Source organism: Anolis carolinensis, chromosome 3, assembly GCF_035594765.1.
Source record: "Anolis carolinensis isolate JA03-04 chromosome 3, rAnoCar3.1.pri, whole genome shotgun sequence".
Classification (NCBI taxonomy): Eukaryota; Metazoa; Chordata; class Lepidosauria; order Squamata; family Dactyloidae; genus Anolis; species Anolis carolinensis.
The window spans coordinates 238,732,496-238,746,273 of record NC_085843.1 but is presented as its reverse complement, the minus strand read 5'-3'; the positions used below and the strand labels follow the sequence as shown (position 1 = coordinate 238,746,273).

At 41.1% G+C, this 13,778-nt stretch overlaps 1 protein-coding gene across 1 annotated transcript in view; it reads right to left on the bottom strand.

The window, feature by feature from the left end:
• Positions 1-13,778, bottom strand: part of vps8 (VPS8 subunit of CORVET complex) — a 146,099-nt gene that overhangs the window by 45,129 nt on the left and 87,192 nt on the right. Inside the window, exons 35-39 of the mRNA XM_062976463.1 lie at positions 13,646-13,692; positions 5,956-6,097; positions 4,289-4,378; positions 2,673-2,715; positions 1,721-1,824 (exon numbers count right to left, since the gene is read on the bottom strand). Coding sequence (XP_062832533.1) covers positions 1,721-1,824; positions 2,673-2,715; positions 4,289-4,378; positions 5,956-6,097; positions 13,646-13,692 — 426 coding nt within the window. The remainder of the gene's footprint in view (positions 1-1,720; positions 1,825-2,672; positions 2,716-4,288; positions 4,379-5,955; positions 6,098-13,645; positions 13,693-13,778) is intronic.

The window sequence follows — 13,778 nt, the reverse complement described above, 5'->3', positions numbered from 1 at the left end:
GAAAAGGTATACAGTAGTCTCGCTTATCCAACGTTCTGTATTATCCAATGCAGTCTGCCTTTTAGTAGTCAGTGTTTTCGTAGTCAATGTTTTCAATACATTGCGATGTTTTGGTGCTAAATTTGTAAATACAGTAATTACTGCATAATGTTATCATGTATTGAACTGCTTTTTCAGTCGATTTGTTGTAAAACATGATGTTTTGGTGCTAAATTTGTAAAATCATAATGTAATTTGATCTTTAATAGGTTTTTCCTTAATCCCTCCTTATTATCTAACATTTTCGCTTATCCAACATTCTGCCAGCCTGTTTATGTTGGATAAGCGAGACTCTATTGTACTTTTGATGGACTCCATGGTCAGAGATCGTTTTTGCACATGGCACTGGGTGCCGGAATGCCACATGTAATATGGTTGAGTGGTGGTCTATTTAAGGTCAGCTGCCCCTCTTAGGTGCCTCTTTGGATTGTTGCAATGTGACACAGCCACCTGCTCTCAGTATAATGAGAATTTACCAGTCGCTTGGGATTTTTTTGCCAATCTCATACTGCATCTGAGGGATGTTGATGATTGGTCCAAGGTGGTGTCTTTAAATAGGCTGTAATTTGGCAGGCAGTGAAGGGAGACTTCAGTGTACACCCTTGGCAGCCTTTTGATGACAGGTAGGGCTCTGGAACAACATTTATATGTCTGATGATTGGGGGGGGGGGGGAGGAATGGTCTACTTTGGAGACTGCCCTGGGTGTTGCTCTCATCTGTAAGGTCCTGTGGCTTGGGTAACAGCACCACCAGTAAGTAGTGAGCTAGGAAGCCAACCAAGTTCTTCCTGATGTTCAGGTGGAATCTCCTTTCCTCAAACTACAGGAAAGGAGATTCCACCTCAACATCAGGAAGAACTTCTTCACTGTGAGAGCTGTTCAGCCGTGGAACTCTCTCCCCCGGACAGTGGTTGAGGCTCCTTCTTTGGAGGCTTTTAAGCAGAGGCTGGATGGCCACCTGTCGGGAGTGCTTTGAATGAGATTTTCCTGCTTCTTGCATGGGGTTGGACTGGATGGCCCACGAGGTCTCTTCCAACTCTACGATTCTATGATTCTATGAACTATTGGATTGCCCTTGAGAGTCAGATGTTTCACCCAAGGGAAGACTTTGGGGCTTGTCTCAGGCTAGCTAGCTGACCTCAACTTGACTTAGATCAGATTACTTTCTTGTTGCTAGTTGCAGACCTAATTATAGGATACAGATAAAATAAAGTGGTTCTTATTTAACCCAACTTTCTGTGTTTTGTTATTCCATAGTTCAGTGGTTCTCACCCTATGGGTCCCCGGATGTTTTGGCCTTCAACTCCCAGAAATCTCAACAGCTGGTAAACTGGCTGGGATTTCTGGGAGTTGTAGGCCAAAACATCCAGGGACCCACAGGTTGAGAACCACTTCCATAATTGGTCGTCAGTGGGCTGCTCCTGAAAGTAGTCACCACATACAAAACTTGCATCATATTCAGTGTTTCAAAGCCTCAGCTCCACATCACTGATTGCCAATAGAGAGGTCATTTAAAATTGTAATTCTGCGCTATCACAACAAAAACTAAATTCAGCTGCTGGGTGTTATAAAGAGGTAGGGGGCTAGTTGACCATTTTGGAAGAAGCCACACTGTTAAACCTAACATTTCAGTAGTTGATAATGGAAAATCATTAGACTGCAGAGTATAGTGGACTTCTTACCTCTCTCTGCTGTTGATTCAGCTTGTGTGAATTCCTCTGGCAAAGTGCAATTGTTTTTGCTAAAGTGTCTTCAATAGCCTTTAATGAAGGAACTTCTACTGAACCTACATTGTAGGGAAAAAAAACAAGAATTGCTACTGCATTGGCCTCAAAGGGAGAGGAGGCAGACACAGCAAACCCTCCCATTCCAACAGCCCCTGCCCTGGCTTCAGAGGGAAAGAAATAGGCCATATTCGGTGGAATTAATGTCCTCTGCTGTTGCTGTCCCTCTTTCCTGTCCTGACTTATTTAGATTGTAAGCCTGAGGGAGGAAACTGTCAAATTAGCAATCTGTAAACTGCTCTGAAAATGTATATGGTTGAAAAGCTAGGCATGGGTGTCATTAGCATATATTCGTGACACCTGACATCAAATTTCCAGAGGACTTGTCCCAGCATTTTCATGTAAATGACGAATAGTCTTGGGGGACAAAACTGAGGCAATCCCGCACAGTCACTAGCCAGAGCACCCAACAGAAGTCCCCCAGCACCACCATCTGAGTTCACCCCGGAGTGGGATAGTGGTGGTGGTGGTGGCAGGAAGGGGGTAAGGGTGGTAGGAATGTGCTGTGGAGCAGGTCTCACAGTGGTGGCACTCCCTCCGCCCACCCTGGGGACCCGTGAACCCATGCACCACTCTCCTGCCCTCTTCCCACTACCCCAGCCCACCTTCTTCTCTCCTGCCCAACCAAAAGAATGCAGACACAAATAAACTCAATCACATCAGCAATACAGAAATGCTTATGTATGGGTTAAAGTTTGGGAGGCCTAGAACTTTTGCATGGACCCCACACCTTCCTTCAACCTCCACAAAAATGGAGGACTGCCTATACTATTCATATTGTCATGTTTAATTTTACTTCAAAAATTGCAGACTTCATGAAGAAAAAAAGAAAAATGTTTTTAAAACTTACTCTCATCTTCACTCGTAAGTATTGACAACTTCCTTTGTAGAAACTAGGGGGAAAAACACTTATATCAAAGGAGCACCCAAGGTCTTCTGTAAAATATTTAACAACTATTCTGATCTCCTTCCCTCTGCTTTTATTTATCCCTGGCTGCTTCAGAAGGTGGAAAAGTATGACCTGTGAGGCCCAATTTTGTGGCCCCAGAAGCCTCCACCAGACTCCTCAAAGCCCTTAGACCACCAAAGTTTTCTTAAAACCACAAAAATCCATGAAAACACGACAAGGCACACAAAATGTACCCACTCTCACAAACACCCTGGGGCTCAGCATGAGCCCCAAAATCCTGTTTTCAATTGCAGTAATTTTCAAGAAAAACATAAATTTTGAGAAGGAATGTAGAATAAAAGAGGGGTACGCATATGAGTTAGCAAGGAGAATCCTGGGATTGAGGGCAATAGCTCTTAGGCTCCAGACAGTTGCTCACCAGTGGCATACAGGGCATAGGAGAAACAGGAGAACGGGATAAGAAGTTATTATCTGCCTGCATTGTCCCCATTATAATACATTCCTTATTTATTTATTTATTTATTTATTTTAAATACTTTAGGTTGTGTTTTAGAGTAATATTCTCAAGGCAACAGATAAGACATTAAGAAGAATAGGTATCAAAAATGTACATGCAAGCTGCCAAAACTATTGCAAAACTACCACATAGGTAGCATTTTCTCTTATTTAAATATTTATATAAATTTTACATTTATAATAAAAATATAAATAAAATTATTCCAAGTAGCAAAATGTATTTCAAGACAGAAATATTTAATAGATGAATCAATTTCTCCAAATTTTTAAAAAACAATTCCTAATACAATATAATTTTATCTGCTATGTGTCTTCCTAGCAGTATATGACCTAGAGCTGGGCCCGACATTTGTTTCATCTGTTTCATCTGTGTTTTGTTTCATGCCATTCATTTGTTTGGCACGATATGACAGACCCCACCCCAGGCGAGCGCCAAGTGCCTAGAAAGAGGCGCTCCACGCTCCACTCAGCACTCGGCACTCAGCTGCAAGCCCTGGCAGTCACTGAGGCTTTGGGCCTGCAGGACATACACACTCACACACACTTAAAGAGAGTCTATTTCCAAGTTACTGTGTTAAAAAGTACAAAGGGGGGGGGGGGCTTGCTACCCTTTTAAAAAGATAATGGAGCCTGAAGAACAGCCAAGGCTGCAAAAACAGCATAAATGAACCACAGACTGTATTTTGCTTATCTGGATTCAGAGACAGGGGGTTTACCCCACCAACCCTATCAACTCAAATGAATATTGGAGACAGCCTGAGGATCAGTGAAATGGTGAGACCCTCTAGCCCTAAAACTAAGGGGAAGGGGAGCGTGGGAACCTCGGGAAGCCCTCCCATGTTGGTCAATGGGACAAAATCTTTGTTCATTTGGATGAAAGAACGAAACAGCTCATTCGGAAAGGCCCCATTTCCGGAAGCAGTGCTCGAAAACAAAAATGGGGCCATATAGGTGAAACAAACAGAAACGGATAGTGATTTTATACAAAAGCACAAGACTAATATGACCACAACATTTCACATGTTCCTACTACACCATACCTCAAGCATAACCAAGAAGGCACTATGAATATCCTCTTTCTTCTCAAGTAGATAGGAAGAGGCTTCGTAGAGCTGTTTTTTCTGCACAATCTGAAAGCATACCACAAAATTATTTACAAGCATATCTGGGCATATCAGAACAGTTTTTGGTGTTCAATCTCACCCTCCCTACAGAGGTAGAGCTACAGAGGGCAGCAGGAGGAGGCCACTGCTCCTGCTCCCCTATATAAGCATTCTGCCTCTCAATGAACTTTTCCTTCCATAAAGTAAAACTTCCATTGAGTTTTTAGAAATATAGGCATCCAAGGAAAAAGAGTAGCAAAGTTACAAAGGGAATATGAACATAGGAAAGTCCTAGGTGCAGTATTTATGATTATCTATGTATTACTCTCTACTGAACATTGAATGACGTAAGGAATATTTCTTCTAGTATGACAGAATTCTTATAGGGAAGACAATGTCTTCGTTTTTCACACACATATAACTACTTCCCAGAATCCTCGCATTGTTAAGTTACAAATATCCTATTACAGCTAATCATTCAGTTCTATTTATCCCTCCCCCCCCAAAAAAAAAGAGAGAGAGAGAGCAGGGAGAGCAGCTGCATAGGGATGATCTTAAGAGAAATGTTCAGCAGTTAAAGGGCTAAACACTTTGCCCCCATGTATCCTTCTTCCACCTCTCTTTTTAATTGTCAGAAATTCAGACAAAATTATACAAAATTCTCCATAACATGTATGTCAGCCCCTAGAGCTTCCAACACCTTTCCCGCACAACATAATATATGCAGTTTTTGTTTCACAAGCAAATTTTAATTATTCAACATATGGAACCTCATTTGTGACATATGGAAATGAGATTGACATAACACTTTAATAGCAAAGGCTCCATCTGTACAAGAAGATAGTAATGGGGTCATATCCCAAAGGAAAGAAGCTTAAACCAGTTGGAAGCTAAGCTAGGAGGAAAAAAACCATTGTCAACATTGGTTGAACTACAGTATCCACTAACTAATATCAACATAGCGCATGGGACAAACACAAAGAACAAATTCAAATCTAACAGCTTTCCATTTGCCCCTCTTGGAAATTACACACTTATAGTTGTATTATTTAGTCCAGGTTCAAAGTACAGTTAAAGGTAGCATCATCTTTCACCATCCTATTGTCTTCAGGTGGTTTGGTGCCTGACAATTAACCACGCTATTGGAGATGATAGCAATTTCAGTCTAAAGTATCTGGAGGGCACCAGGTTGGGGAAGACTAGATTATACATTCAACGTTCTTCCCAAAGTACAGATTTAAGATGCAAAACATGATTGAAGGAGGAAGTAGGGCTCTATCCATTAAATCCAACAGTTTCCCCAAGCCTTGTCCCCAATTTCCCTTGGTAAAGGAAGGATTTTAATGGTAAGAATGCCAACACAAATGGATCTATTCCAAGAGCCAGAATTTGGATTGTGCTGAATTATACCTTCTATTAATGTCTGTGCATTTAGGCATTCATTCTCAATGCATGGAAATTAGTGCAGAACCAAGGAAGTCAAGGAATTCTGGAGAAAGACTAGCAACACAGTCCTGTAGCCTGTTTTACATGCATGAAAGACACTAACTAATCTCAGTGGAAAGGGAGGGTCCAAAAATCAGTTCCATCTTATTCTGCATTACCTGAATTGTCTCTTCCAGTCTGTAAGATTCCAAGAATTTTAATGTCTCTAAAACTTGCTCAGGATCATATTGACATAGCAATTCAATAAACTGTTCAGTAACAGAAGGAGAGAGCTGAAGCAAGTCTTGATTGACTCCTTCCCTGGAACAGCAAATGACAAAATGTTTACAATATGCCACAACTTTAGACACACGCTGTAAAAAATATAGAACGTAAGCAACAAAACCATATACCGTGATTAAAGAATTCTTATTGTTAGCATTCAGACTGTAATATTATTGGTTTACTATGTTAGTTCCTGTGACATGGAAGGAGACAAGGAATTTTGGCTACAAGAACCAAATGAATATGGCAAAATAAATGTAAGCCTGTAACAAGAAATGGAATAAATATACCAACTTAAACATTAACCCAAAACCAATGATTTCAGGATAAACAAAAAGTATTCTGAGGTTTCTTCAGTACAAACCACGTATGCACTATTTGAAGCAAGACTGTACTTCTTTTTAAGCTAGCACAAGGGCAGTCCCAAAGCATATATGGAAGACAATTTGTGAAGTGCAAATAAAAGGATCAGACTTGTGTCAAGTGAGGTGAGTGCATAAGGTTATCATTTGCTACACTTGAAATCTATCAGAATAGAGGTTCCACCTGCAAGTCAAATGTTTGCCTTTATATCTTGCGCACGGCTGCCTCCCACTCCAGGTATTTTATTAAAATTGAGGTTCCATCTCAAGAAAATGTAGCCTATTATCTCAGCTACAGAGGATTTCGTGACAGCACATTGGCTAGAAGATACCTTGCTGTGGTGTAACTACACTGAAAGGAATGAAATTACAGAGGGGATTAGTCTGGCGCATTTCATTTAGCCTGAGATTTATTCTAAAGTAGGTACAAGGCCAGTTGATGGGATGGGGGTAGGGTGGGATGTGAGGCTGCAAGGCTTCCTTTGGAAGAAAACAGAACCAGGATTACTAATGTCTATGGTCTATGAGCTGATAATACCACCAATGCACATTGCTACACATCACAAAATAAATCTCACTGCCCCCATGTGTAATTCATATGTGATATGAAGACAGGACCTGTTACTAACAAGTAGTACCCAAAACGGACAACTACGATCCACATTATCTTAATTGCACAGAGACTACTTGGAACAGTTTCTGTGAGATTATGTCTCCTAGAAAGCATGTCATTCTACTATAATATAGTATAGGTAAAGGTAAAGGTTTTCACCTGACATTAAGTCTAGTTGTGTTCGACTCTGGGGGTTGGTGCTCATCTCCATTTCTAAGCCGAAGAGCCGGTGTTGTCCATAGACACCTCCAAGGTCATGGGGCCAGCATAACTGCATGGAGCGCCGTTACCTTCCTGCCAGAGCAGTATCTATTGACCTACTCACGTCTGGATGTTTTCGAACTGCTAGGTTGGCAGAAGCTGGGGCTAATAGTGGGAGCTCACCCCACTCCCTGGATTCAAACTGCTGACCTTTCAGACAGTAAGTTCTACAGCTCAGTGGTTTAATCTACTGTGCCACCAGGGGCTCCATACTATAGTATATACATCCCAACCTTTGGTGCACTAATCATTTTGGACTTCACTTCCCAAAAATCCCAGCCAGCTTACCAGTATTTAGGAATTGTAGGAGCTGAAGTCCAAAACATCTAAAGAACCGAAGGTTGAGAACCACTGTACTACAGGATGGGATACACGTGGCCTTCAAGATACTGTTGGACTGGAAGTCTTAGCAGCCGAAACCAGTACAGTATATTGTGAGGAAGGCTGGGAATTACACCACATTGGGAAAGCTACATGATTCCTATTCCTGTACCTGACACAGAGATTTCATTAAAATAAAATCATGATGACTCATTGGAAACTGTAGTACTGGCATAGAATACCCATGAGAGGGACCAAAGTGGAGAATAAAAGGAAAGAATAAAGCCAGCTGTTAGGAATTGTGGAAGTTAAAGTCCAAAACACCTGGCGGGCCAAAATTTGTCAATGCCTTCTCTACAGTGTAAAAATAAGTCATTATAAAGAAACATTTACTACAAGCTCCCTGCGATCAAAGTAATGAATGTCTGACTCTTGGAGTTTGAAACAGCTTCTATTACTATCCAATCTTTTACCCATTTTGCTTCAACATTCTTCACAAACCATATTTGAATGGATATGCATTTTTTAAATCAAATATACAAGCTGAATCACCACCTAGTAATGAACTAGAAATAATAGATTTCTGGGAAGGCAGCTGATGACGCAGATTCTCTCCTAGAAGTGGCAAAATTGAGATGAAAAGGAAGCAATTTACAGCCAAGCTTGCAGCTTACTGCAATGGCCCTTGCAAAGTGCAGTGCTAGGAATCCTTTTCTTCAGCATTCAGCTGCACTTTCCAAACATGCTCACTCATGATGAACCATCTGCTTTGTTGCCTTTGATTTCTACATCACCCTCTCACACTATGCTTCTTACTTCTTTTCACGTCTGATCCCTTCACCAAATTCTCGCCACAACCCTATCATCGAGTGCCTGCCTTCCTAATCCATGTTTTCTGCATTGTCCTGTAACATCCATTCTATTGTCAATCCACAGTTTAAGTATGGGAATATTTAATAGGTAACGAAACAGAAAACTGAATTCCAAAAGCGTATGCGAGTGTTGTAGTCTGGCAAGCATCAGAGGAGTTTTCTGAATGTTCAGAGGATGAGGGGGATAATGCGTTCCAAAATGAGGTATCTGTGAATGTTCAGGGGAATTGCAGGCAGACGAGGCAGATGTTTGGAATTCTTCAGATCGTTCCCAGGCCACAGGGGAAACTGAAAGTACAGTTCCCTTGAGAAAAGGCCTTGGGAAGACGAGGAGGTTTTAAGGGAGTGTAGATTAGACTTGAGAACCCAGGGTGTGAAAAGCAGGCAAACGAGAAACTCCCAGTGGATTCAAGATAAGATCTTGAAGTCCAGGGGTGTTAGGCATGATGTCATGGGTGCCTGGACAGGCTTAAATTAAGTGGTTTGGCTTGAGGCATCTCATAGGAGACAACGTTGCTAATAGGGATCAGTCTCCTGTTCATGTTTCCAAGTTCCTAGTTCCTGCATTGGCAAGATTCCTGTTTCATGTTCTTGTCTATGCTTATGTACCTTTGGATAATTTACCTTGGAGAGGTTCCTGTGTTTATGTTCATGGAAATACCTTAGATTAATTCTGTGTTTTTGGATTCCTTGGTTTTTGGGTTTTACCGTGGTATTTTTGGGTTACTGCTAATGAACTGTAGCTTATTTTGTGTATTGTATTTTATATCCTGACTGTCTCTTTTGGATTTGCCCTTTTTTCCTTTTTATATACTTTCTTCAATAAACATTTTATTACTGGATCACTGGACTCTGGTGTGGTGCTGGATAAAAGGGTGCCTCAGTGCTAGGGTGCAACAGAGAGTTTGTTTTTTTAAAAAAATACATGTCACAATGTGAATAATTTGAAAGCTTGAGTAATTTAATATTTTAGGGGGAAAGTTTGTGTTGAAGCTGTTTTAAAAAAGAATAAAACAGGTCAGAGTTCTTGCACTTCAAGACATTTTCTCTCTCTGTTACAGTCACTATAATTATATTAGCTAGACTTCTCTAACACACTCTACATCAGTGATTCTCAACCTGGGGTCCCCAGATGTTTTTGGCCTACAACTTTCAGAAATCCTAGCCAGGTTCCCTGCTGTTAGAATTTCTGGGAGTTGAAGGCCAAAAACATCTGGGGACCCCAGGTTGAGAACCACTGCTCTACATGGAGCTACTCTTGAAGACCAATTGGAAATGGCAACCAGTAGAGAATGCAATAGCTAAAATTATTGTGTGGATTAAACATTGAGTCTATATCACACATATTCCATGCTGGTAACACTGGCAGCCTGTTTCCTATAGCAATTCAATGTGCTGGTTTGGCCTTTAGAACTTTCAATCAATTAAGAGCAAAATACAGATGTTGCTGGACTACAACTCCCATTAGCTCTAGTCAAGATAGTCTAGAGGGCGCAGTTCCTGACGTTGCAGTTAAGTATTATGCTCTTTGCTCATCCAACCTTAAACAATTTGATCTGAAGGACTGCTTGCACATTTTGAGAGCAGCTTAGGCATTCAGGGTGCAGCTACAATTAGAATTAATGCAGCTTGAAATCATATTTGCCATGGCACCATGCTATGGAATCCCAGGAGTTGTAGTTTGATGAAGAACCACTATTATTTGGCAGAGAAAGCTAAGACCTTGTAAAGCTACAAAGACCATTATTCTATAGTTTTGAGCCATGGCAGTTAAAGTGGTGTCAAACTACCTTAATTCTACAGCATAGATAGCATCCTTAGATCAAACCCTACTCTCAGCAGGAGATATTGAGGCATTTCCAGTGGTGGAAACGTCACTCTACAAGGTTGGATGGTCTCAAAATGACTGGTTTTAGAAAACAGATTAAGACATAATTATTCCAGTATAGTTATTCTAGTTCGAATCTGGGGAGTGGGGTGAGCTCCTGCTGTTAGTCCCAGCTTCTACCAACCTAGCAGTTCGAAAACATGCAAATGTGAGTAGATCAATAGGTACTGCTCAGGCGGGAAAGTAACAGCACTCCATGCTGGCCACATGACCTTGGAGGTGTCTACAGACAACGCCGGCTCTTTGGCTTAGAAATGGAGATGAGCACCAACCCCCAGAGTCGGACATGACTAGACAATGTCTTTACTTTTACCTATTCTAGTATGTTTTTGGTACTATAGGTTTTTTTTACTTGCTGCTGCGAGTGTCCTTATCTGACTCTGTAACACCATGAGTTCTGTAATCTTGTAAACTACCTTGTGAGCCCTGAAAGATAAGTTAAAAATCAATCAATCTACACAAAAGTCACAATTGAATAGAATTACATTCCATCTACGCATGTAAGAACTAATACTTTCTGTATTTGTTCAAAGCAACCATTCTCAAAGTCAAAAGAAAGAAGCAAGGAAGAACTTGAACTACTTTTAAAAATAAAAATACAGCTGTGACTGCCTCTCCCTTAATCCTTTCCTACCCTTTCCTGTGGCACAAAGCAAACAGAGGAATTGATCACCAACTGAACATACTGGAGAGGTTTGGGGAGAATTCCCCATGATTTATAAGCATTGTATGGACTGGGATGTATAGTTCACCTGCAATTAAGAGCACTCTGAACCCCACCAAAGATGGACTTGAAACTAAGTTGGCACATAGACCTAACATTGTCAAATTTGTATACTTGTCGGGTTTGGGGATGATTGATCTTGACATCCAGAAGTTACAGTTCACCCGAATTCAGAGAACACTGAACCCATCTGATGACGGATCTAGACCAAACTTGGCACACATATTCAACATAGCCAACTAGGAATACTAGTGGACTTTGGAGGTGATTGATCTTTATCTCTGGGAGTTATAGTTCACTTGTATTCCGTGAGCCCTCTGAACTGGACCGAACTTGGCACACAGACCCAACATGGCCAACTGTGAATACTGGCAGAGTTGGTGGGTGATTGACTTTGACACCAGGAAGTTATAGTTCACCCGTATTCAGAGAACACTGAATTCAGCAGATGATGGATCTGGACCAAACTTGCCACACAGACTCAACATGGCCAGCTGTGAATCCTGGCAGGTGTTTCAGAAAGACTGCTCTGGGAATCTGGGAGTTGTGGTTCACCCTTATCCAGACAACACTGAACCCAACCGATGACGGATCTGGACCAAACTTGCCACACAGACCCAACACAGCCAACTTTGTATACTGGTATGGTTTGGGGGTGATTTAATTTGGCACCCAGGAGTTACAGTTCACCTGTAACACTGAACCCAGCCAACGTCAGATCTGAACCAAACTTGGCACACAGACCCAACATGGCCAACTGTGGATACTGGCACGGTTTCGGGGTGATTGCCCTAGGAATCTGGGAGTTGTAGTTCACCTTTATCCAGAGAACACTGAACCCAGCAGATGACGGATCTGGATCAAATTTGGCACATAGATACAACATGGCCAACTGGGAATACTGGGGGATTTTGGGGAGGATTGACCCAAGATTTTTGGAAACTGTAGTTTATCCACATCCTTATGCATTTTCTAATGGGAGCAGTCATAAAAAACAAAAGCAAAGACTCAATTTTTCCTAAGGCATAGCGTAACATATGGCCAAACTGATATTACCTAACATCCAAAAGCAAACAAGGCCTTTTCAAATAACCCGGGCATCGCTGGATATCCAAGCTAGACTCCCATAATTATGCATTTGACTACTCCCAATAAACACCAGATGATATAGGCACTTCTAGGCCACTTGTGCTTCCACAGATAGAGTTGAGTAAAGGAAAATGCAAGCTAAGAATCTGAGCTTGCAGGGGGAATTAAACCTCAACCAGAACTGGTTGAACATCTTTACTCATATTGATTGGGATCTATACCGCCAAACCTCAATTTCAATTAGTTCATCCTTATCTGTCACAGAACTACCATCAAACAACTCTTAGCAAGTTTCATATCCGAAGTAGATGGGAAACAGAGCTGGGTGTCATCCACATAATGATGACACTAAAACCTAAATTAATTTCTTTGTCCTTCATTAGACATTAAACATGGATGTTAATAAAGATATTAACAGTGGAACTGTGCAGCACCCTATAATTTAAAGACTATAAAGTACAGCAAAAGAATACTTTTAAATACAGCCGAAGTCTGAATATTGGCTTCTTCTTTTTTTCGTGTCAGGAGCAACCGGAGTTGCTTCTGGAGTGAGAGAATTGGCCATCTGCAAGGACGTTGCCCAGGGGACGCCCGGATGTTTTGATGTTTTACCATCCTTGTGGGAGGCTTCTCTTATGTCCCCACATGGAGCTGGAGCTGATAGAGGGAGCTCATCCACGCTCTCCCCGGGTGGGATTCGAACCTGGCATCCTTCAGGTCATCAACCCAACCTTCAAGTCACAAGGCTTTTGTCCCCTAGGCCACCGGAGGCTCCTGAATATTAGCTGAATACTCTGCACCCAAAATGACCACAGCTCACCCAACCAGGTGACTAGGATATAATGGCAGATAACACTGAAGAGTTCAATAGAACCAAGAAAGTTAAAACCTCACTGCCTCGTATCCATCCACTGGCACTGATTCATCAATAAGACAGACCACACTAGGTTTAGTATTGGACCTAATGTATTGGAATGACTTCAGGATTATGAGTACCATTGAAAAGTGGAGTTGGAATGACACAATTATTTACAGAGCTTTGGTCAAAATAATTACCATTAGATGTCGGTGATAATTATTCAGGACTGCAGAGTTCAGAATGTATTTTTCTATAGCAATGGTCTCATGGTTTCCTTTGCATTTCCGTGGTCCAATTCAAAAATATTTCTGCTCCCAGAGTATTATGGATCCAGAGAATAGTCAGATTAAAACCTGTTTCTCTGCTATGTGTGCAGCTTAGTGATTAGAGGATATGATAGAAAGGACCATTCAAATACTAAGATATTAAATACTAAATCACTTGATAAAATCCTATTCCACACCACGAGTGTATTTCCTTCACACAAAGGACCCCTTTCAATGTATTTTTTCTTCATTACAGCTACATGAAGCAGATAGTGAAAACATTTCCTTTTAAAGAGCTTAAAAAAGAACATATGGTTCTGTACACATACCTTGGGTCAAGTAGGCTCTTCAAAAATTGGAAAAGCAAGTATTGGTCCTGATAAACAAGAAATAAAAATATCAATTTTATTTATTTCGTGTCAAAAGCATTGCATAACAAATACATTTTAAAAATGATAAAAA